Genomic DNA, 23,992 nt, shown 5'->3' on the forward strand with positions numbered 1-23,992 from the left:
TGCAACTCTCTGCTCTATGGGACCAATAACCTATAATAATTGATCTCTACCCCCGCCTATGAATGACTTAAATCAAATCCTGGAGTGGACCGGTCACTAGTGGACTGGAGTTAGATGCTGTTGGGCTGGTGGGTCTGTGCAGAGCAACCCCCCCCCCCCCCTCAACATGCTGGGGCCTGCTGATGAGTTTGGTATTAAGCTAGGTGAGAGACGCAAAGAGAGAGAGAGAGACAGAGAGAGTGAGAGAGACGCAAAGAGAGAGAGAGAGAGACAGACAGAGAGAGAGAGAGAGAGACAGAGAGAGTGAGAGAGAGACGCAAAGAGAGAGACGCAAAGAGAGAGAGAGAGAGAGAGAGAGAGAGAGAGAGAGAGAGAGAGAGAGAGAGAGAGAGACGCAGAGAGAGGGAGAGAGAGACAGACAGAGAGACAGACAGAGACAGAGAGAGAGAGGGAGCGAGAGAGAGAGAGACGCAGAGAGAGAGAGAGAGAGAGAGACAGACAGAGACAGAGAGAGAGACAGACAGAGACAGAGAGAGAGAGCGAGAGAGAGAGACAGACAGAGACAGAGACAGAGAGCGAGAGCGAGAGAGAGAGACAGAGACAGAGAGAGAGTATCTTGACCACACTATATAGATAATGGCTTTTTCTCGTGACCTGAAGTGAACTCTGGAAGAGGTGGGAAACGTTTGAAACCACAAACAAACAAACCAACAGTGGACCTGTTGAAGTACCGTCGTGTTCCTCCTGGAACACCAGTGCAGCTTCTGGGACGGGGTGGGAGGGTTCAAGTGTACAAGCGAGGATGCTGATTGGCTCGTTAGGCTCAGTAGTGAGAGCGCATCCTCAACAATCCTCTGGCAGGGAATCCAGAGTGCATGTTTCCCGTGCACGCCCCTCGATCCTCGTGCACGCCCACAGGCAAGTGCACTCAAGAGTCTTTTGGGGGCGTGGCGGAAAATAAGTCAAACAATTATTATGATCCTGACTTCCTGTTGATCCAGGAAGTCAACCCCCCCCCCCCACCCCTTCCCCCATGGCACATCCCCACTGCAAGACCTGGTGACCCCCAGTGTGTGGAGGTCATTGAGGTCACAGGTCGGGGGGGGTCATAGCGGCCGGGGCCGGTGCAGGCCGTCGATGTCGGGGGTGAGCTGGGGGCTGTGCGTGGCCTTGGTGGGGGTCCAGTCGCCCAGGGAGGCCTGCGCCGCCTTGCGGTGTGCCAGCCGGTGGGTGATGGAGAAGCCTGCGTTGCCCTCCAGCTGGGACAGCACCACCAGCACCTGCCTGCAGGGGGCGACAGAGCAGCGCCGCCTTTAACACTTTGTACCCGTCTTCTGTTTTACTTTGTACCCTTTACACTATACGCCATGCTGTCCGACTTAGTTAGACCAAAGAAAGATTAACATGCGTACCATTTGATGGAAACGTCTTTCTGTGCGTGCGTGCGTGCCTGTGGGGATGAGTGTGTGTGTGTGTGTGTCAGCGTGTGCGTACCTGTGTAGAGGCGGGACACTGTCGATGGTCTTGAGGCTGCAGCGCGTGGAGACCACGTTGAAGCTGTCTGTGCAGTCACATGACACATGCAGGAAGTACTTGGGGTGGCGATTCTCCACCACCACGATAAGCCCCGCCCACCCGTGGGTCAGGTAGTAGCAGGTCATCCCCTCACGGCCCTGAACACAAACACACACACGGTCACACAACATAGATACATAGACAGTAGGGATGGGCACGAGTAGTAAATTCCAAACTCGAGTGATCGAAGGAATTCCTCGAGGATCAATCGAGTACTCGTTTCATCAAATCTATTTTTAGAATGCAACGCATCTTCAGCAGGAATTGGCCTAATGATGAACGGCAATATTACCAACCAAACATGTAATGCTTATTCTCCATCAAAACAGTCAGAGTTATCAGAGAGTATTCATTATTTATTTTTGCAAACGTTCAAAACACATTTTCCGTACAAAAATAAATATGCGTCTCACAATTTAAATGACGTCGAACCAAGGCCTGTAACGGTTTAAAAAAAACAAAAACGCACGCGCCACACAGAAATTGGATACATTTCATTTGCTTTGTGCCCACGGCATGCGTTAGTGCCGCCGCACAGAATTGATACATTTGCTTCAGAAAACTTTGTTTGTGTGTGTATATGCAAACTCGAGTTTGCCTGTCCACCAACCGAGTTCATTTGTAACGAGGAGTACTCGAGTAATCGATTCCTCACGCCCATCCCTAATAGACAGCTACACAGGGAACAGACAGACATCTAGACAGACAGACAGATAGACAGACAGACAGACAGACAGAGAACAGACAGATGCCTGGACAGACATACAGACGGATGGACAGCCTGAGAGACAGCCTGAGAGACAGACAGGCGGACAGACAGAGAACAGACAGACAGACGGACAGACAGACGGACAGACAGAGAACAGGCAGACAGACGGACAGACAGACGGACAGACAGACAGACAGACGGACAGACAGAGAACAGACAGACAGACGGACAGACAGACAGAGAACAGACAGACAGACGGTGTGCGTGGGCTCGTACCTCGTGTCTCTCCCCCTTGTTCTCGGTGAGCAGGATGATGGCGTCGGCCAGGGTGGTGGGCGTCACCTCCACCTGCTCAACCATCACCTGCCGGGAGCTGTACACCGCCAGGATGTGAGCCGGGTAGTCCTGGCCCCGCCACGCCCCCCCGGCCCCACTGCCGCTGCTCGCTGTGGGGCTGGACACTACGCACACGCACACACACACACACACACACACACACACACACATGAATATACACATTTATATACAGACACACAAAAACATATATACACACGCACACAAACGTTGACACACGCACACGCATTTCCTAAGAACGCAATATTTAACAAATACACAAACGCACCAGACAAGCATTACACACACGTGTATCTGTACACACAAACACACAAAAGTATAGTCGTACACATAAAGGCACACACACACACACACACACGCAAACTCTACATACAATTCTCCATACATGCAAACAAGAGGATAAATATAACCATGTATATTGTTTAGTGCAGCAGTACATGTGACAATATGCCCATATCTGGGTGTGGGCGGGGCCTCACCAGGAGTGGGCGGTCCTATAGAGGCGTTCATCTGCCAGTGGTTGAAGGCGCAGCAGACCACGGCGTACTCCCCGGGCTCCAGCATCACGTCGCAGCCCACAAACTTCTTGACCGCTCGCTTGCTGTGGGCTAGCAGGCGGCCTAGCGTTAGCCTGTTGGCGCCGCCGAACGAGGCGCGGAACACCATGATGCACAGGTCCAGCAGGTGGCTGTCTGCTGTGTCCGAGCGCCTGGGGGGGGGGGGGGGGGGGGGGGGCTGGGTTAGCACACTATATAGCTGCTAAAGTAGCATCTGGGAGCAGGCAACGTAGCGGCTAGTTAAACAGACGATGCACATGCTAGCTGAGCAGCTAGTTCAGCTGCTAGGCAGACTAAGAGGAATGACTTAATGGTAACCGGGACAGGTGCTCTGCATGAATAAGACAAATCAATGAAGAACTTATAATAAATAATAAAGCTTACGAAGTAATTCATTATCAAAATATGAATTAAATAAATGATGTGGGCTGTATATTCAGAAAGATTGATGTAGAAGACTTGGACCCCTGTGGTTCCCCCCCCCCCTCCCCGTTGGTCCAGCCCTGATCACCTTAAACTGGTCTCCACGTCTCCTTCCATCCACATCATTAACAGAACTAGTGCGCTTACCCCCGGACTCAAGACTAACCTGTTCAGAGTTCCCCTGGACTCTGCTCAGCCTCCCCCATCCCACACACTTATTGTATGTTGTTCCCCCTGGCACTTAACAATAGTACTTAGCATTGTGTAGCATCTAATCCTAGCTATCTTTGTTGTATACGGGAAATGGGATAACCTTTACCCGATTGTTAGCGCTTTGCCCCCTCTATGAATATCTTTAGTGTACCAACAGCGATATATTGTTGTCTCTTCTTCTTCGGACAAATGTACTTATTGTAAGTCGCTTTGGATCAAAGTGTCTGCTAAATGCCCTGAATGTAAAATGTAATGTAAACGGATGTTGAATGTGCTCCAGTCTGGAGGTGTGGGGGGGGGTCACCTGCTGCCCTCCTGGAACAGGGCCAGCTCCAGGGCGGTCCTCTCCAGCACGGTGAGGGCGGTGACGGTGATGGGCCCGCTGGCCCGGCTGGGGAAGCAGCCCTGCAGCCGCACCTCCTGCCAGTCCGAGTGGATCTTGCAGATGTCCACCGAGTCAAAGAACCTGCGGCGGGAAAACAACAGGGCTCGTGTTGACGTTCACATGGAGGACTCACATGTGGACCTGTGTTATCCTAAAGCCACTCCCAGGTCAGGCTGAGGAGCCTCAGAACATACCGTCTAAAAGACGCGTCATCACATCTGGTCTTTTTTTCACAAGAGAAAGACAGAGAAGACAGAGGGACATAGAGAGAGACAGAGAGACAGAGAGACAGAGAGACAGAGAGACAGAGAGAGAGAGAGAGAGAGAGATGGAGAATGAAAGACAGAGAGAGTGGGAGACAGAGAGATATATTCAAGGCAACATGGTCTACTACACTACCAGGGGTCTTAGAACATCTCAAACCCAAAAGACCGTCACAGATTAGTGTCAGTCTCCTTGACAACAGATTCCTCAACAACAAAGCACCTCAAGAACAAGCCTCCCTGACAACAAGCCTTCTTCATAACCCATTTACTAAAGCTTTAGACAGAGAGAGAGACAAGCCCAGTGACAGTCAGACAGACAAGCGTATAGGCAGAGAGATAGAGAGACGGACAGGCTGACAGAAACATACACAGACAGACAAACATGCAGAGAAAGACACACACACAAAACACGTGACCAGACAGACGGGTAGACCTACTTGATGAAGTCAGAGTACTCCATCCAGAACACTCCCTCGCTGCTGCCGTGAGCCATCAGCTCGCTTCGAAGGTGCTGCGGCCAATCAGACCACTCGTCCGACCAGCTCCCGTTCCACGAGAACCGCCCCCATGGGTTACGTAACCGTAGCAACCTGCAAGAGCCAGAGAGATGGAGAGAAGGGGGCAAGGGGGAGAGAGACGAGGGATGGAAGAAGGAGTCAGGAAGGAAGAAAGCACGTGGTCAGGTGTTTTAAAATAACAAAGTAGTCCAAGTGACGCATTGTGTGCACGTCCAATGTGCTGAAGTAATGTTTACTCTAATCATTCTTTATCAAATGTGTTGATGCAATGTTTGCTCTAAGATTTTTCTATCAAATGTGTTGATGTAATGATTAACTTTAATCATTCTTTATCAAATGTGTTGATGTAATGTCCAAGTCTTATCAACATTAATCAAATGCCGGCATTTCTTAATAGTGTAATGTATAACTTTATAAAACACACTAAACAATCCAGACACCAAAATGACGGCCAGGTCATGTGACCTGCATGTGTGTGTGGGGGACGGGGGGACGGGCGGTCACCTGTATCCCTGGACGTCCCGGACGTCCAAGATGGAGTAGGCGTGTCGCGGGCGCAGGCCCTTGGACTCGTAGACGACATCGTCCACCTTCATGTTGCCCCCGCCGCACGACGCGCCCATCAGGAACCTGACACACACACACACACACACACACACACACACACACACACACACACACACACACACACACACACACACACACACACACACACACAGTTTAATGGTTGGAACATAACTTGATCACTTTAGGAAAGCACAAGGGGAGGGATAGAAGGGAAAGGGAATAGGTCAGCATCTCCGTGCGTCGTAATGCATATTAAAGCATCCGAGTGCGTCTCAGTGAGTCTAATTTAGACGACTTCAAGTTTGTCATGGTGTCTTTCCTGCTGGAGCTATTTACTCCAGGGAAAAAGGCCCTTTCTTTCGTTTTCATTTTGTGCACAAGTCTGTTTCAGCTTCCACCATTGTACACATATTGAAAGACAGTATAGGCTGCATTTCTTTATCCAGTCTATGTGTGTCCACACGGTAGCACCTCTGGCCACAGCGTTTTACCTGCTTCTGACTGTGGTACAGCTTCTGTGATACACTTCCAGACAGTGAATCCTGTTGGATTCGGTTTAAGTTGGGTTACTTTGTAATGCCCCTAATGTGTAGAAATATTGACCAATCGATGGCTCTATTGAGGAGTACGTGTTGAATATGAAAGATCTTTCTTACAAGCGAAAAACCATGATCAAACTATATGAAGTGCTATTGAGATGTGTTGTTACTGAATCCACCATCACAGGAGGGAGGTGCTCTACATTACGCTGAGGTTCATAACTGGAACACTGTCGCCCGGGGAAACGTCTAGCGGCCAGCAACTGGGCGCTGGCTACAGACCTGTTTCAGTCCACCATATGGAACAGAGAAGAACTAACGGCTGTTTAATAATATGTGGTGCCTCAAAATCGTTACCAAAATACTTCAACATAATATGATATATAATTATCGGATCATTTATATGACACTAAAATATGTATGGAATTTTGTGGTTTGCTTGAGGAGTCATCGTTTACTTGAGTACAGTTGGCACCACTCATATACTCCATTCAATAAATAGAACTAGGAAGGCCAAAGCCATCGGTGAGTGACAGCCGTCAGCCATCGGTGAGTGACAGCCGTCAGCCATCGGTGAGTGACAGCCGTCAGCCATCGGTGAGTGACAGCCGTCCGCCATCGGTGAGTGACAGCCGTCCGTCATCTGTGAGTGACAGCCGTTAGCCATCTGTGAGTGACATGCTGTGACCCCCGTACAACGGCCAGCCCATTTGTGATCGGCATGCCTTCTATTCACTTTGTATCGGACACGTCCTCACGTGGCATTGAAAGGGCGGGACAGAAGTTGAATCCTATCTTTATGCAAATGATAGCATTCGGCCAGGTGATTGGACAATTGACATTCGGAGTTCTATCGGAACCAACAGACTCCTGTTGATCTTAAGCACTGCCACCGACCACCTGGTGAACTCCCACAAGCAGCCACCAGAGGGCCGTGGGTCACGCCACACCCTGTGAGACTTTATCTGGTCGGACCGGGCCTGAGACCACTGACATTTAAGACCGCTCTCCACTCATTTCTGACCAATCAGGGCAACTCTTCCCCGGATTGGTCAGGGGGAGCCAGCTCGGCAGTCATTCACATGCAGGCACACCGCGTTAGCACAGCTCCACCACAGGGGCAGGGTGCAACACGGAGGGAGGGAGACGTTCTGATCGCTCTCTCTTCAACTGATCCCTCCTACAGCGTCTTTAAGGGGCTCAAATTCAGTCAGTCTACAAGGTTCAAACTCAAGTCTGTCTCAGGTCAAGCCTGCCCCCTCACCCAGCCTCCTTGGAGCTCAGCATTTTGGCCCAGATGAGGTCTGTGTCGATGGCCTCCTCGCGGGGGTTGGTGGAGCTGACCTGCAGCATGAGGGAGTCGCAGGGGGCCCCGGTCAGCGTGGCCAGGCCCTCGATGGCCCGCCCCGCCTGCAGGGCGTAGTACGACCCGTGGAGCTTGGCCAGCGCCTTCTCGATCAGAGCCACCCACAGCTGCTTCCTCTGGGCCTGCGGAGGACACAGCCGTCACTCCACTGGTCGGGCCACCGGGCGTACCGGTGGAACCGGTTACACTGGCGCCGCCGCGTGCCGCCCCTCCTACCTGAGAGAAGAGCAGGTAGCCGTAGTCGTCGCAGGGCAGCATGTCGTCCACCAGGACCGTGGTCCAGGTGCCGTCCTTGCACAGCCTCACCTGGTAGGCCCCCTGCGGACACAGGCCGCGCGTGATCATGACCCGCTCCACCAGCTCGGGACGCTCCGCCAGCACCGCCAGGGCACTCAGGAACCTGGAGGGAGGGGGGGGGCAGAGAGGACGGAGAGCTTACACACACACACAGACAACCAGAGAGGACGGAGAGCTTACCCACACACACACGGACATCCAGAGAGGACGTAGGGTGAGGAAGGAGAAGAAGGGGGGAGAGAGAGAACGGGTGAGGGAGAGAGAGGGAGGGGGGAGATAGGGAACGGGTGAGGGAGAGAGAGGGAGGGGGGAGAGAGAGAACGGGTGAGGGAGAGAGAGGGAGGGGGGAGATAGGGAACGGGTGAGGGAGAGAGAGGGAGGGGGGAGAGAGAGAACGGGTGAGGGAGAGAGAGGGAGGGGGGAGATAGGGAACGGGTGAGGGAGAGAGAGGGAGGGGGAAGAGGAGTGATCTACCTCGCCCACCTCCTCCCTATCTATACACCCCAATGGGCTCCTCGCTCCCCCCCACCAGGTGAGAACACTGCGGAGGGCCCTCTAGGGGAGGGGCCCTCTCGGGGAGGGGCCCTGTAGTGCAGGGGCCTGAAGGGCGATGGACCTATCTCCCTGACCCCATTCACACAAGACCCCTCCGGCCCCCCGAGGCACAGCTCAAAGCCGCGTCTCGTTGAAGTGTGTGTCCTCACCAGCAGTTTCCCAGCAGGCCTTGCAGGATGTCGGAGGGGCGGGGCGTCCGGAACACAGACCACTTCACTCCTCTGTCCTTGAAGTTGCTGCAGTTAATCTCGTGGGGGCGGAGCCACTTTTTGATTCGCTGCTGGACGCTGTCACTCTCAGGGAAGCCCACTGAGCTCGGACCGGGGGGGAAGCTGTCGTCCACAAAGTTCACCACGTTCTGGTGGAGAGACAGAGGGACGATATGAATATGGAGGACACACACACACACACACACACACACACACACACACACACACACACACACACACACACACACACACACACACACACACACACACACACACACACACACACACACACACACACAGAGAGCATGCTAGCAGTTAGCCAGCCCAGCTGTGAGGATCCAGTCAGTCCCTGGGCCTCATCACACTGCGCCTCATTGCCCCTGGCACCGGGAGCCAACATGGCCGCCGCTGGCCTGGGAAGATCCACTAAAGAGGGCATTTAAGGGATCAAGATACGCTATCCGACACCCAGAGCTGCCCTGGAACCGCCTGGAGCAGAACCACCAGGCCCTGGTCCGGGTGTCGGACTGGACCCGGTCCAGGACAGCGAGGGGAGGCAGATTGATCATTGTTCCCATGAATAAATAAACAGGACCCCTGTATGAAGGAACCTAATCCTGTGTCCTTGGCACACACAGTGCTACCAGTGCCAGGCTAACAGGACTCCAGACTACACACTGGCTAGCCATTGCTGGGTGGTGCTCTGGGACTTCTTAAGTCCCCTGGAGCCAAATGGACCACTACGTTTGGAATAGATTGGGAAGAGCTCAAGCTCTGTTCATCTCTACAGACCTCCCTGCTTTTTGCTCTCCATTCATTTCTCTATGTCTTGCCATTTCTCTCTTTATAGTCTTTACAAATGGCTCTCTATCTCTCTCTCTCTCTCTCTCTACAGTCTGTCCGAATGTCTCTCTCCCGCTCTCTCTCGCTGGAAGATGTCGATGCCGGTTGTCTTCGCTACAGCAGGGAAGATAATTGCTGCAGCTCTCAGGCTAAAAATACAGCAGCCTCAAGTTCACCTCACACACACACACACACACACACACACACACACACACACACACACACACACACACACACACACACACACACACACACACACACACACACACACACACACACACACACACACACACGATGGGGTGCTACCCTGCGGGTGTGTTTATGAGGAGGAGGAAAGAGGGGTCTCTCTCTCTCTCTCTTTCTCTCTCTCCCCCCCAGCCTAGATATTGATAAGCGATGCTGGGGGATCATCCAGGTTCATCGCTCGTCGTATATTGTAAACACACCGTGAATTCTAATCCATGTGATGAGTACTATAAAGCGCCATACCGTCAGTAATGGATTATGGAGGTGAAGGAGCGTCTATAGATCCACAAACTTAGCATTTTACAATACTTCTGCAATAGGAAGGAGCAGTGTAGTGTTTGAATATAATTCCATATGTGTATATATATATACATACACAAATTATAAATTACATAGGACAACATCATCTTTCCTATCTTAACCATCCTGGGATCAAATCTCCCTGTCATGTTCTGAGAACCAATCAGGGGTCAGCAGTAGACGATGGGGAATGGCTGTGTAGAGTAACTGGAGAACGACGCCACAGAAACACCGCCACTAATACCGATCTGCTAATATGAAGGATGCCATCTATCTTCCAGCCGAGCGGCAGAGAGTGACAGACCACTGGGTTGCCAAGGGCAACAGTAGAACCGGCGCAAAACTGCCGAGTCAGGCCAATGAGAAGCTCGAACAAGACAGGGTGACCTCCCTGACCCCGCCCCCTGACCAGCTTCCAGCGCTGACGCGGTCTGACGCCGTGGGTCTCCTCTTGGGTCAAAGGTCCTCACAGAGATCACTGGATCAATCTATAGCTACATATAAGCCTTTCATTAACGCCGTCTCTCTTTAGCCTTCAAACTGCTGAGAGAGAGTTCATCGTTTTTGACCTGAATTATAATCATTCGACTATTTTTTTTTTTAAGATGCACTTGATGAAAGTTTTTCCTTCGGATCGGATGAGATGTCATCAGGTGAGGCCGAGGCAGTGAGGTGTGGAGTCTACACAGGGTCATCTTCAGCTGAGGACGCTGTCTACACCACCGACCGCTGCTCCTCCTGTGTGTGGGACATGTTCTCCCTATGGGTTCACCTTCCTGCTCTCAAAACAACTCGCCGGCTAAGAGAAGCTCCAGCTGGGGATTACGGCTAACACAGGCTATGCTAACTAAAGCAAACATCCGTAAACAGCTTCTCTTGGCAGGCTGTCGTAGACAGACAGGTCGAGAGGGCGGGCGAACCGCCAACCTCTTCAAACAGACCGGCTACGACGCCTTAAGCATGCGTGTGAGGACACATTGTACAACATTCTCAGGGTGATGTAATTCTAGAATTAATATGCCGTTGCAGGTGTGCCAAAAACCCTGCAGGTGTGCAGTATTTGGAAGGTTGTTCTTGCAAAATGTCTGCGCTAGATACTTTGTTTGTTTGACTTTTTCTATTTGTATATGTTGTTGTGCCCAGGTTCTGTGTTGTGAGCAGTTCTTCCTCACCAGCTAAACCAAACAGCTATTTCCCCTCGCTATTGGATCCTGGTTGCATCATGTATCAAAGTTCCTGGGCTCACCACTACACTAACTTAGGCTCAAGGAGGCTAAAGGGAGGGAGTCAGGCAGCAACGTTCTGTTTCTGTTTACAGTCTGTTACCAAATGTGGGGGGAAAGCTAACGATCTGTATCCCAGGATTAACCATCAAAGAAAGAGTTCAGAAGCCTGGCGCCTTATCACTCTTGTGGGACCTCAAAAACTGGGAATCCGTCATATTATTAAACCCTCAGGCTCACGATATTCTCAATCATCTCCAAGAAACATGACTGAACTCATGTGAGTGAACACCTCCTCCCCTCGTCTCATGGAGACCCTCTCCCACCAAGCCCATCGGGGCAGGGGTCCCGGCTTGGAGAGGGGTCATGGGCCAAACCTTCATCTTCAGAACGGGCCCACGAGCACACAACACGCATCCCGCCGGGGGGGAAAGACAACGCGTTCAAAGAGTCGGGCGTTCACGTTGCCATGACGACGGCGCCTCTTACCTCCTGACAGAAGCTGACGATGTTCTCCCAGAGCTCCTTGGCCTCGCCTTCGTCGTTGCGCCGCCGCGCCTCCACGTGCATGCTCTCCCGCCTCTTCAGCGGCTTGGCCACCTTGCGCAGCGTCAGGTACTGCTGCGGCGTGTGGCACGCCACACAGTTCTTGGCGGGGCCGGCGTTCAGCAGCGTGCAGGCCGGACATGCCCACTGCCCCGCCTTCTCCAGAGAGGAGGAGGAGGAGGAGGAGGCGGCGGCAGGGGGGAAGGCGCGGGCCTGTTTCCGTGCCTTGTGCCCAGAGGTGGCGTTGGAGCAGGAGCAGGCCGAGCCGCCGGCCCCCGTCGGGGGTCCATGGAGGGGGCAGCAGCGTGGGGCCCCGGCCTCGCGGTCCACGAAGCCGTGCAGCTTGGAGGAGCCGCAGGCCGAGCACTGCGCCGCCCCGGTGGGGTTGTGGAGGGTGCACTTGGAGCAGGCCCAGGTGCTGAAGTCCGGGCTGGAGGGGCTGGCCGGGGTGAAGCGCACCGCCTCGCAGCCCACCAGGTCGATGAGGTCGGCGCCCGCCCGCGAGCCACGGCACCCCTCGCACTTGGAAGCCCCGCCGAGGTTGGGCAGTGCGCAGCCCGGGCACTTCCAGGTGGAGGACGAAGAGGTGGAGGTGGAGGAGGAGGGGGGGTGGGGGGCTGTGGGGTGGTGGTGGTGGGGGAGGGGGTCTCCCTCCTCCAGCACGCTGAGCCTCTTGCCCGGGAAGGGGGGCTCCTGGGGCTGGGCCTGGGGTTTGGGTTTGGTCCGCAGCTGGGGGCAGGGCTGGGGGGGCGCCGTGGCGGCTAAGGGGGAGGTGGGGCTGGGGGAGCCGCCGGGGTTGGGGGGCCGCCCCGTGGGGGGCACCTCCCTCCGGCTGCGCGGCACGGGGTTGTTCTGGAGGGAGGAGAAGGGCGTGAAGGGGGAGGCGAGGGCCTGGGGGGAGGGTTGGGGGGGCTCCGGGGCCTCACAGGGCGGGGGGGCCGGCGGGGGGGAGTCGTCCGTGAGGTCTATGAGCAGTGGGGCGGCGGGCGGGACGGGGAAGCCCAGCAGCAGGGGGGTGTGGACCTCCGGGACCACCAGCGCCTCGGGGGGGATCTTGGGCAGGGAGAGCTTGCGGGGGCCGCCGCACGCCGAGCACGACAGCGCCACCGCCGTGTTGTGCAGCGTGCAGCGCGGACACGCCCAGCCGGCGCCTTGCGCCCCCCCGCCCGCCTCCCCGCCACCGCCCTCGGCCCGCCGCGCCGCCGCCGCCTCCTGCTGCTTGGGGGGCGGGGGCTGCTGCCCGCGGGGCTCCAGCAGGACGGGGGCCGGGGCGGACGGCTCCACCGCCGCCGGGGGCAGCACGCCGTTCACCACCACCGCGGGGGCGGTGGGGGAGGGGGAGGGGTTGACGGGCGGCGGAGGGGGGGCGGTGGCGGGCCAGGGGCCGAAGCCGCACACGGAGCAGGCCCCGGAGCCCGGGGGGTTCTTCAGGGTGCAGCGGGGGCAGGCCCAGCGCGGCTCCTCGCCGCTGCTCAGCCGCAGGATGTGGTTCAGGTCGGGCTTCTGGCGCGGCGCCTCGCAGATGGAGCAGCGGGGGGCTCCGCCCGCGTTCAGGAAGGTGCAGCGGCCGCAGGACCACTCGCTGCCCTGCACCACCGTTGCCATGGAGCCAGGGGAGTGGGAGTGGCTAGACAAGAGGGGGGCGGGGTTACTAAACATTATCTCTCTCCGTTTAGAAGGCATTGTTCGGTGCTGACATTTGTTAATATACAAAAATAGTAATATATATATGCCTATATAATATACTGATATTTGATATCATCTATGTATAGTCCTCCTTTAAAAAAACATGAACTCTATCTACCATAGAAAAGGTGCAGGTTTTTGATGTTGCATAACACCCTTATTAACAAGAACAGAGCTGAGCCTGCTGGCCCCACTTTAAAGATTAATTTGAAGATATTTAACTAATTTTAATGTAATGTAAATATCCTGTGACTAACCCTTTGATACCGACTCTACCGATTTTACAAGCATTTAAAGAAATCATTTAGAAAACGACTACATCTCAATTGTGACCCCAGATCCCAGTGAAAAACTACAAAAACTAGAGAACAATGGAGGAACTGGAGACAACGCACCCCACGGGGAGAATCAAGAGAGAGCAAGACAGAGAGCGAGAGAGTGTGAGAGAGAGTGAGAGCGAGAGCGAGAGAGAGAGAGACAGAGCAAGAGAGAGCAAGAGAGAGCGAGAGAGAAAGCTCAAGTGAGAGAGAAAGCGCGAGCGAGAGAGCGAGACAGAGAGCGAGACAGAGAGCGAGACAGAGAGCGAGACAGAGAGCGAGACAGAGAGCGAGACAGAGAGCGAGACAGAGCGAGAGGCAGAGAGCCAGGCAGAGAGCGAGACAGAGAGCGAGGCAGAGAGCGAGACAGAGAGCGAGACAGAGAGCGAGACAGAGGGCCAGACAGAGAGAGAAATTAAGAGAGAGAGAGAGACAGAGAGTGAGACGGAGCAGAAGAGAGAGCGAGACAGAGCCAGAGAGACAGAGCCAGAGAGAGGGCGAGACAGAGCAGGAGAGAGAGAGATTAGTGAGTGCAGGGAGTTCAGGTCTGCCTCCTGGGTTTACGAGGGCAGTACAGTCAGGGACTAGAGGAGGAGCAGAGGGGAGAGGAGAGCAGGGTGGGGGAGAGGAGAGAGGCGAGGGCAGGAGATAAGTGGAGGGGGGATGTTAGAGGAGAGAAGAGGAAACAAGAGAGGTCGGAAGAGAGAGGAGAAGGGAACATTAGAGGAGGAACCAGAGAGACACCAGAGGAGGAGAGGAAAGGAGGCCTTAGAGTCGAGACTACAGCAGGTCAAATAGAGGTTGCATCAATCAAAACCTAAGACAGCTCTTCTAAAAAATGATGATTCCCCATGACAAATTTACATTATTAAATATTCCCATAAATTCACAATGATTTCAAAGTACCAAAATACATTAAAAGAAATTTCAAAAAAAAGGAAGACTTTCTTTGCCGGAGCTCTCTTGCCATTCCTACAACTCATCAGCCAATGGTAACGAGGCCAAGACAACTGTGACAACTGGATCTGCAAACACAGGGTTTCTGTTCTGCAGAGCAGCCTGCCAGCTAACCCTTAGCCCTGCCATATATCTGTTCAAACCACCCCTTTCTCTAAGAGATTACCAAAAAAGAAACTTTCACTAGACTATAACTAGGTAACTAACAAGCTAGCTCAGCCAACAAAAATAATAGCTACCTATCTAACTTAGTAGCTACCAAACAACCTACCTACCGAACTAGTAAGCCAACTAACTCATTATTAAGAAGCCAACTACCTAGCTATCTAGCCAATTAGCTAGATATTTAGTAAGTCAACTAGCTAGCTACATATATAGCTGAACTACCTAGCTTGCTTGTTGGCTACCTAACTAGCTAGGGAAACAACAAACCAGCTACCCAAATAACTAGCCGGTAAGCGAACCAACACTGTGCATCAGAGAAGAAATCTGTTAATGCTGAATCAACCCAAGGGCCACAGAAAGGTGTCACACACACACACACACCCCCCCCCCCCCCCCCCCCCCCCCCCTCTGGGTCCTAAGCTCCACTTTGTATCCCCGTGCTGTGCCTGCTGCCTACAGACTTTATGCCCGGATAATTGCCCTTAGTTCAATTCCGTTAAAGCCTTTCTAAACGGGCCAGGCACAAGGACCCTGGAGAGAACTCTCCAAGACCTCCTCTACTCCTCTGTCCTCCCCCTGAGAGGTGAAGGGGGCGAGAGAGAGCATGAGAGCGAACTAGTCTCAATGTGATGTTGCATGTTGTGCGTGTCTCTTTGTGTGGCAAGTCATTAGGGAGGGCTTTGCCAGGGCATCGGATACAGCCAATCATGGAATTACATGGCCAACAAAGTGAGGCAGGGCTTCCTCCGTCCCTGCTCGACCCTGTAATACCCCCTCCGTCAGCCCCCCGGGGCAGGGCAGTGCAGGGTTGGAGAGGAGCTCACCTACACTCAGAAGCATCCATATCTTTTTTTATTTTTTTCACTTAGCACAATCACAGTGGGGATTGCAACTGGCAAGACTGGCAGCCAGTTCAATGAAAGCAATACGTTAACAGATTATTTGATGGTGGTTTAGGATGTGTTGAATATTGGTTCTCATATTTGATTGGATGCAACCCTAAGCTAAATTACTATTGTTATCTAGTATTAAACATAAAGGAAGTCCTTAATTATTCATAGCTGCATAGAATATCAATTTCTATGTTGATGACTCACTGCAGAAATTCCCATGGTACCCATCTGAACTGGCCTTCGAAACCCAGGCCAGAAGGAATGTAATGGTTGCAGGAAACTAGTTTGCTTAAGTATGCTCAACACTGGACCAGTATTAATGGTACAGGAACCAGTCACTTTATGTTTTGAGTCTGAACATTTGACAATGAAATAGGGTCTGGTCATAGTAATAACATCTCAAAACATCCTTTATATTACAATGTGCACAGTCAGACCAGCAAACAGACAGAAAGGGTTTATTAAGGCTAGATAATGGTAGGGGTGGGAAAAATTATCGATTCTTCGATGCATCGCGATATTATCTAGAACGATTCCTTCTCCATGCAGATAAATTAATAATCGGAATTTCTACAATAAAAAAGAAAATGTTGTTTTATTTTTATTATTTGTTTGCCTGCTTCAACATTCTGTTCACCAGAGAGGGATTTTTGTAATTTAAAAATATTTCAATTATGTTCAGTGTTTATTGGCCAATCTGATTTGTCTTGACACGATTGAGATTCAGGCTACGCATAGCATGCATGCAAACTCACAGCCAGACACAAGAACTCCTTCTAATTCAAGAGCAGCATTTTCTTTAATGACATAGAAAAGAAAGAATTAAAAAGTGAAGAAAACTGAACCCTATTTTTTTTACATACTACCATATTGTGTTGTAATGCAAGCTGCAATGATTATTGCATTGTTCATAGAAAGTCATATTTGTGACAAAAGCTTTTTCTCTAATAAAATATTAGATAAGGTATTTCATCTGTTGATGTCTTTAATGATCATTACAAAAGTAGGAAGTGATTAGCAAAATCTGAGTAGCAAACTCAAAAAAAATGATATGTTGCATCGAGATGCATCAATAATCGTTTTAGAATCGAATCGTTAACCTCATAATCGAAAAAAAAAAAATCGAATCGAATCGTGAGGTGCCAAGAGATTCCCATCCCTAGATAATGGCATGCTCTCATAAGTCAGGAAGCCTTCATACATAAACTGGAATTTTTGGCATGTGATTACAGTTTATGAGTTAGAGATGTTGCAAGGACATCTTTTCCGTTCCGTTTGTTTTTCCTACAACTTTTCTGCTCGAGTCATCCAGTTCTGGGAATGTGAGTGGAGCCAACCCCGAGAACACACTGAGCTCCACCATATCAAATCATCTCTCATTAATTCTTAATGTTCTGTTTTCACAAGGAAGACATCCTCACTGAGAACCACACCAGCTGTTGTTGACGCATCTTTCCGGGGATAACACTAATAAATCTTTGGCAGATGAACCATGTTTACCTGATCCACACAAGCACTGCTTACACTGGTGAGTGAATCCATATGCATACAAACCTAGCCACATGCCACCTAGCATGGCTCAGCTAATGTCGGTACACCAAGAGTTTAGCCGTGAACCGAACTGAGAGTGCATGCCACCTAGCATGGCTAAGCTTAAGCCGCTACGCCCAGGGATCAGCCAGGGAAGAAAGAACACCATACATCAACAGAGCAGTGGTTGAGGGAGTACGGGGTCAGTCCAAACCCATCCAGGAAGTTCACAACCCCATCTTGTTAGGTCATATAGAGATATATAAAAATACAGATGTATATCGTTAAATGTAGGCTATTTATTTAGAGAGGGAGATAGATGGTGAGTGATAGCTGCAGAGATAGATAGGAAAGATTAATAAGGTATAAATTAGAGTATAGATAGTTAACAGGGTTCAAATTAACACATGCCACCAGCGATCTAACCATTTTGCATTTGGTTGGATGCAGGCTTACATATAAAAACCAATTATTGGCCAGTAAATGTTTCCCTTCTGGCAGGTAAAAAGACTAAAATCTAATTTGGACCCTGAGGAAGACAGATGGCGATGGCTAGTGACAGGTGTCAGGCAAAAAAGTGAGTCTACCTGGGGGTGAAAAGGTCTGTGCCATTCCTCTCTACAGTACACATTTACCCATCCACCGGTCAATGTCCCTGACATGATGTGACAGCCCAGCACACAGGATGCTGAGATCTGCCTTTATATCTACAAGATCCTACCCGTCATCATCATCCAAGTCATCCCACCTTCATTGCAGAGGGGAGGACAACCAGTCCGTTCAGCTTAACCCCATAACACACACAAACGTGGACTTGCACGCTGGCACCTGGTCAGGCTGGTGCCAATACACAACAGCCTCGTACTACCATCCTAAACTGGCCAGGGCCCCTTCTGTCTCTGCACCAGAGTGGCACTGCATCAGTCTGGCCGCGAGTCGGTTGATAGTGTTTTTCAAAAACAACCATAGGACTAACCAAGGGGAGGGAATTGTGCCCAAGTGTCGCAGTCTATGGAGCAATGGAAAACGATTATTCTGAGATGGACTAACGATGTTAAAAGATTAACATAAATCTGCACAGAAGGCTTTTCTCAGATAATACATTTTTGCTTTACTTCCAAACGAATTCGGTGAAGCGAGTTGGTTATTCAATATGATTGGCTCAAGTTTTTTGAGCAACGTAAGACAGCAATCATATTTTGGGTTAATCAATTGCTGCCCGGTCAAGGCCAGACTGATCATTGCAAAACGCTAACTGGATGATCTTGTTAGGCCAACAGTTCACTGACTGAACACTTCAGAATGAAGTGTAGATATGTCAATTAGGATGAGTATGGCTCAGGCTTGGCTGGAGGTTGGCGCGGGGGCTGCTTGATTATCTTCAAGTTCGCAGTGCTAGCGACAGTGGCATGGGTCCTGGTTCCCATCGTCGATGCCATACTGCAGTCTGAGGGACGGCTGCATAATGTGTTGCGCTAGCGGCTGGTGTAGCTAGCTGGCAGAAGACGTTTGCTGGTGGTAGTTGGACTCGCAGGTGTGAGCCATTAGGGTTGGGCAAGGTAGTGTATACCAGGGTATTTAGAAATAGAAGGTAGGATCTTCAATACAGTCAAACATATAGATTCTCCTCTTTCTATTAAACTTTTATCCAACATCTTAACAAAATTTGTTTTTTATGTTGATATGCATTTAAGCCAGGTTTTGAAGTAGGTTATACAAGGAAATGGTCCTAAAGATATTCCACAGATATAAACCCTCTAAATGCAGCTATCTGACACTGTGAACTAAGACTTGATCCTTGTATGAGTGTGTGTGTCTCGCTGTGTTTACCTGCCCAGGAGACGGGCAGCAGCCCTCCTCTCTATAGAGCCATTGTTTGGTCAGTATTTCTACACAATCAGGGCATTGTAAAGTACTGTGCCCTTAATAGCCAAACTGAAAACACAATTCAACTGATTACGTCTCATCTTAGAAATTGTCTTCCGCTAACTAAACAGTCAAGAGCAAGTAAAAAAAGTGTGGCCAGTGGCACTCCAGTGTGGGTTTAACGCACATGGACTGAGGACATATTGAACTGACCCGATTTTCGTACACAACTTCCCATTGAAATTTGAACCGTGTATTAGGGCTTTGACTTTTGGCCAAAAATCATATTCGAAGTTCGTTTGTTTATTAATATTAGTATTCGAATATATTCGAATATTTATTAATAATATTTTGACCATTAAATGCCTTCAGTAATACCTGGGCTGAATCCGAGTACTTAGTACATACTATTTATGTTCAGTGTGTACTACTTGACCGTACTACACTTGTAGTACGGTCTACAGCTGCGTAGAACGCCTCTGAACTCTTCCGAACACCGCCGTAACTCCACCGGATGTTTGGAGATGACGTGTCTCCCCTCAGATGCCGGCAAAATTACCTTGATAAGTTACCTGTTTTCCATCTTGTCATCGTTGCTATTAAATTAAAATTGTCTCTTTTTACTTAATTACTTACTTTACTTTTTTACTCTTTTTAATGTCTCTTTTTTTCGCCGCTTTCTATGACGTCTTTCTAAGCCGCTGTTGGTAGTGTCGGGTCAGCCATCTCTTCTTCGTTCGTTACCACACCCGTAGTCTGGTAACGTAGTGACCTACCGTTGTATACTGTGGCGGTAGTACGCATTCGGAAACGTTTTCCGTGCTACACAATGCACACTGAGCATTCGGACGCGCTATATTTGTGGCGTACTACAAAATGCATACTATAAGTATGAGTATTCGGATTCAGCCCTGGATTGGGCTTTGCGAGGTTTGTTTACAGGCGTTGCTATGGTTACCGGTCTTGTGTTCCAACTGTTTATTATGTTTCTAATAAATCGCTGTCTAATCAATACTTCATTCACTGCCTCTTCCGTGGTCATTACAATATTATGAATAGACTGCATGGGTTCTCCGACGTCTCTCCCTCTTGGCCTGCCCATAACAGGTTCGAATATTAAGGGCTGCCTAATATTCGTTCGAATTATTATTTTTTTTGATATTCGAATTATATTCGAATCACGAAGTTCGAAGTCAAAGCCCTACCGTGTATACAGTTGTTTTTTTGGTATTTCTTGCATCCCTAGTCTGCCACCACCAGCTGCACATCATCTCTATTCACCCACTGATGTGTCCATAACCGCTGCGGGAACAAGTGTCATTGGTTCCTCTACCTAGGATCTATGGTCCAGCAAAACTTGTTTAACAAGGCAGATAGACTATTAGCATAGCGTTAGCTATATTATAAAAACACACAGCATTGTCTAATATGCTGATTTACAAGATATGTCTGCATATCTAGCCCACCCATCGGCCAACGTCAGCCATCTACAGACGTCGACCAGCCATAAACCGACACCATCGATGACTGACGTTGACTGACTATGGCGTACGTCAGCCATTGACCGACGTCAGCCATAGTCAGTCAACATCGGCCAATGTTAGCCATCGGCTGAGGCGCGCCTGGCACACTGTGGGCCTCCAGAGGAGAGACTCAAGGGTACGGTTACAGGCTCCAACTGCCAGGGTGTCACCGGCCGATCAAGTAGCAGAGCTGGGGATCCCTCCACACTCCTCCGGCACTCGTGTTCCTTCTCAGAGGTAAACCCTGGTGGATAGCATTTCACTGCCCAGCTCGACTGGTTCATCATCAAGCCAAGTGGAATAGAATGTAGTTGCATGGCCATTTATCATCGCTCGACCTCATAGAGGCATCACCGGCGCAATAGGCACATGCTTTGGGGAGTCATGAAGCTTGACTTCATGCTTACTACATTATAATAACCCAATCAAACCTTATATAGAGGCCTACCATATCAGAAAGTCATGACAGAAATCAGTGGCAAGAGAAAACAATAAATACAAGAGAACTTTTGCTCCATGAGGAGATGTATTTCATGAATTTTAATGAATAGGCCACATATAAAAAACCTAACCATGTAGACCAACAGTGGAACCGGCAGGTCAAGTGGTGCCTGGTTAATTCTGAAAAGCCAATGGGGTCCAAGCTGGGAAGAAAGGCATCCCGGTCAGGTTTCAACGGTGTTTGACGGCTCTAGCCTGCAAATACAATCAGTTTAACCAATCCCAAGCAGGAATATTTGTGAAAGTTACCATGCCAACTCTATATTTTGTAGGACATTTTATGTTTCTCACATATGTTAATCATATTATTAGGGTTAGGGTTATGGGCCCCGTTTAAGCGTTCATTTTTGACCGATGTGTTTTAATCTCTAAATGTAAATTGAATGAAATTGTCAGTTTATTTACCGTTCTACACTGTTGCAGACTTGGCAGCTTTGGTGGTTAATAAACTGAGGATTCGTGAATTCGACATTCACCTACGACCTGTATGTGAAAAGTTTACAATAATTATACTTACTTTAGTCTTCAAGATGTCATTTTTTTTACCCTTTTTAACTGAATGCTGCCAATTCTATACAATATACCTTAAATATCCATGTGTTATGTTTAAAGTTGGTTCTCTTCTATGGTTGGTCTTATCATATGGATCCGACACGCCCCTTACTTCAACTTGCTTTGGTTACCGTTTATGGTATTTATTTGTATTAGTATTTAATTTAAAGACGTGAATGCAGAATAGTTGATTATTTGATCGAGCTGGGGACTCAGAGTACTTGGAAGCGTCAGCTTTGGTTAAAGCTCTACCACATACTGCAATAGCAGTGATACAATCCTATTTCTACACATTTCATCACCAACATTTGACATCGTATTCAACCCATGGTCTCTTTTCTTCTCTCAAATAATTTAACATGTGAGCCTTGATGTTATAGCGGACATACCCTGCACACTCCTCCCCATCAAAAACATCACTGCACTAACATCGTTGTTCCACCAAATATGGAAACGTAACCTTGGGGAAATAAATGGGAAACAAATGGGTTCAAAACAAGAACGTCCACGTTGTAAGAGGTAAATGAGGCCAGTCCTTAGCCAGACAAGCTGCATTTTATTTACACAAACAAATGTGTCGCCCTGCACTGTACAACTGAAAGCCCACACAAAGAACCCTTTCAAACATAAGTACACTTGACTCAAAGCAGCTGAGGGCCAGTCTTTATGTTGGGAGGAGGGAGGGGGAACACACATCTCCAAAGAAAGGACATAAGGAGCGCCTTGTTGACAACGTCGTCATGTGTCCAAATGATGCAATCGCTGGGGCTCCGGGCTCCCCGGTTCCAGAGAGGAACGATTGTCAGCAGCGATGACTCAACGGTGGAGGGTTCCTGAATCTAGGCCGAGCAGAAGAACACATGACCGCCAATCCAGGCTACCAAGGAGACTCAGAAAGGGAGAGCTCGTCAGACGGACTCAGACAGAGAGAACAGTGACTCAGAAAGAGAGCCAGAGGGAGGGCCTGCTTCTAACCATTACTTCATAGTTGATTTATTGTAAGAAAATGTATTTCTGATGACATTAAGAATTTGGTCTAAATGTCCTTAATAATAGCAAATACTCATCACAAGATACAAGATAATCAATGCTGCTGCAGCCCCAGTGTGCACATTGGTTCTGACCCCTAGATGTCCCCACACACTCCTATACCTGGTTCATATTTCACCAGGGGTCCTGGGGGATCTTCCTCCCTCTCTTGATGTGGGGGAACGTTGGGGAGGTGTGAACGTTTCACCAGAGTTAACGGCCAAGCTGGGTTACAGCGTGGCAGCCCACAGGAGAGAGGGACCAGGACGGAGAAAGGCTGGATGGAGAGGGCTATGCTAAGCAGCTGATTGACTATATGAAAACACAGTATCATCACAGCCCTGGTCGGGGGGCCTTATCAACTGGGATCACCAAACGTGCCCAGGTGTTGGTCATTTCATACATTTTCAAAGTAAATATTTGTATTATTTCCTAAGACTACATTTTGGGACTATTATAAGGTCTACATTTGTACTGCTGGTTTTGACGCTAGTCTATGCTGAGATGTTGCCTGATGCTGCCTAATGCTCTTCTCAGGCATGTGCTGTCACCCCCCATTTGTTCTTAGAGAGATGCTCTTCTCAATTTTATGCCGATGGCAGCGTTATACTGCCGTGTGTCACCTCTTTTGCAGGCCATTGAAATCATGCAAAATACTTTTGTGGTCCAAAATACCGTATAGTATAGTTCAGCAGAAACTCTTTCTTAATGAAGATAGTACCAAGCTGGTGTTGTTTACCAACTCCATAATAGAGTTTTTAGTCCATTAGTCTTTAGGGTTTGTTTTTTAGGTAACCAGGGTGTTTTGTTTATGCTGCTGCCTGTTTGGGCCAGGTCTTCCTGGAAAAAGAGATTCTTGAATCTCAATGGGACTCGCCCGGTTAAATAAAAGATCAATCCAAACAGGTCAATGTTGTTGCATCCGACAAGTACAATGTCAGCTGGGCGTTTTCAGGTAAAGCAGGTGACTCAACAGATGATCTGATAACACCCAGTGTCATCATCAATACTGCGAATTAGTGTGACGAACACAAAAAAGTAAAAAAAAAATACAATCTCACAATACTTTATTCTACAGATCGACAGTGGGGTACCCACTTCAACAATATTCCTGACAGTAATGTTCTGATTAATCTTTCCCCCCCCCGTCTCCATGGGGATGGCGAAATCAGATCACCACAAACTAGGTCTGCCTTGCTTTTCTGACTAACGGCACAGAAGGTTTGCATCGCCGCCATCTGCAGAGATTTTGTCAGGTAAATTAATTCGGGAGGCGTGCGTT

The 23,992-nt window shown here is 49.7% G+C and overlaps 1 protein-coding gene across 2 annotated transcripts in view; it reads right to left on the reverse strand.

The window, feature by feature from the left end:
* Nucleotides 1-504: 504 nt before the first annotated feature.
* capn15 (calpain 15) overlaps nt 505-23,992 on the reverse strand; it is a 34,298-nt gene continuing 10,810 nt past the window's right edge. For both annotated transcript variants that reach the window (XM_030340379.1, XM_030340378.1), the window contains exons 2-12: nt 11,635-13,318; nt 8,474-8,682; nt 7,689-7,872; nt 7,371-7,594; nt 5,505-5,630; nt 4,920-5,072; nt 4,136-4,297; nt 3,118-3,347; nt 2,561-2,745; nt 1,495-1,673; nt 505-1,284 (exon numbers count right to left, since the gene is read on the reverse strand). In XM_030340379.1, the coding sequence (XP_030196239.1) occupies nt 1,107-1,284; nt 1,495-1,673; nt 2,561-2,745; nt 3,118-3,347; nt 4,136-4,297; nt 4,920-5,072; nt 5,505-5,630; nt 7,371-7,594; nt 7,689-7,872; nt 8,474-8,682; nt 11,635-13,296 (3,492 nt within the window). In that variant the 5' untranslated portion in view covers nt 13,297-13,318 and the 3' untranslated portion in view covers nt 505-1,106. The remainder of the gene's footprint in view (nt 1,285-1,494; nt 1,674-2,560; nt 2,746-3,117; nt 3,348-4,135; nt 4,298-4,919; nt 5,073-5,504; nt 5,631-7,370; nt 7,595-7,688; nt 7,873-8,473; nt 8,683-11,634; nt 13,319-23,992) is intronic.

The sequence above is a fragment of the Gadus morhua genome, chromosome 18 (assembly GCF_902167405.1).
Source record: "Gadus morhua chromosome 18, gadMor3.0, whole genome shotgun sequence".
NCBI lineage: Eukaryota > Metazoa > Chordata > Actinopteri > Gadiformes > Gadidae > Gadus > Gadus morhua.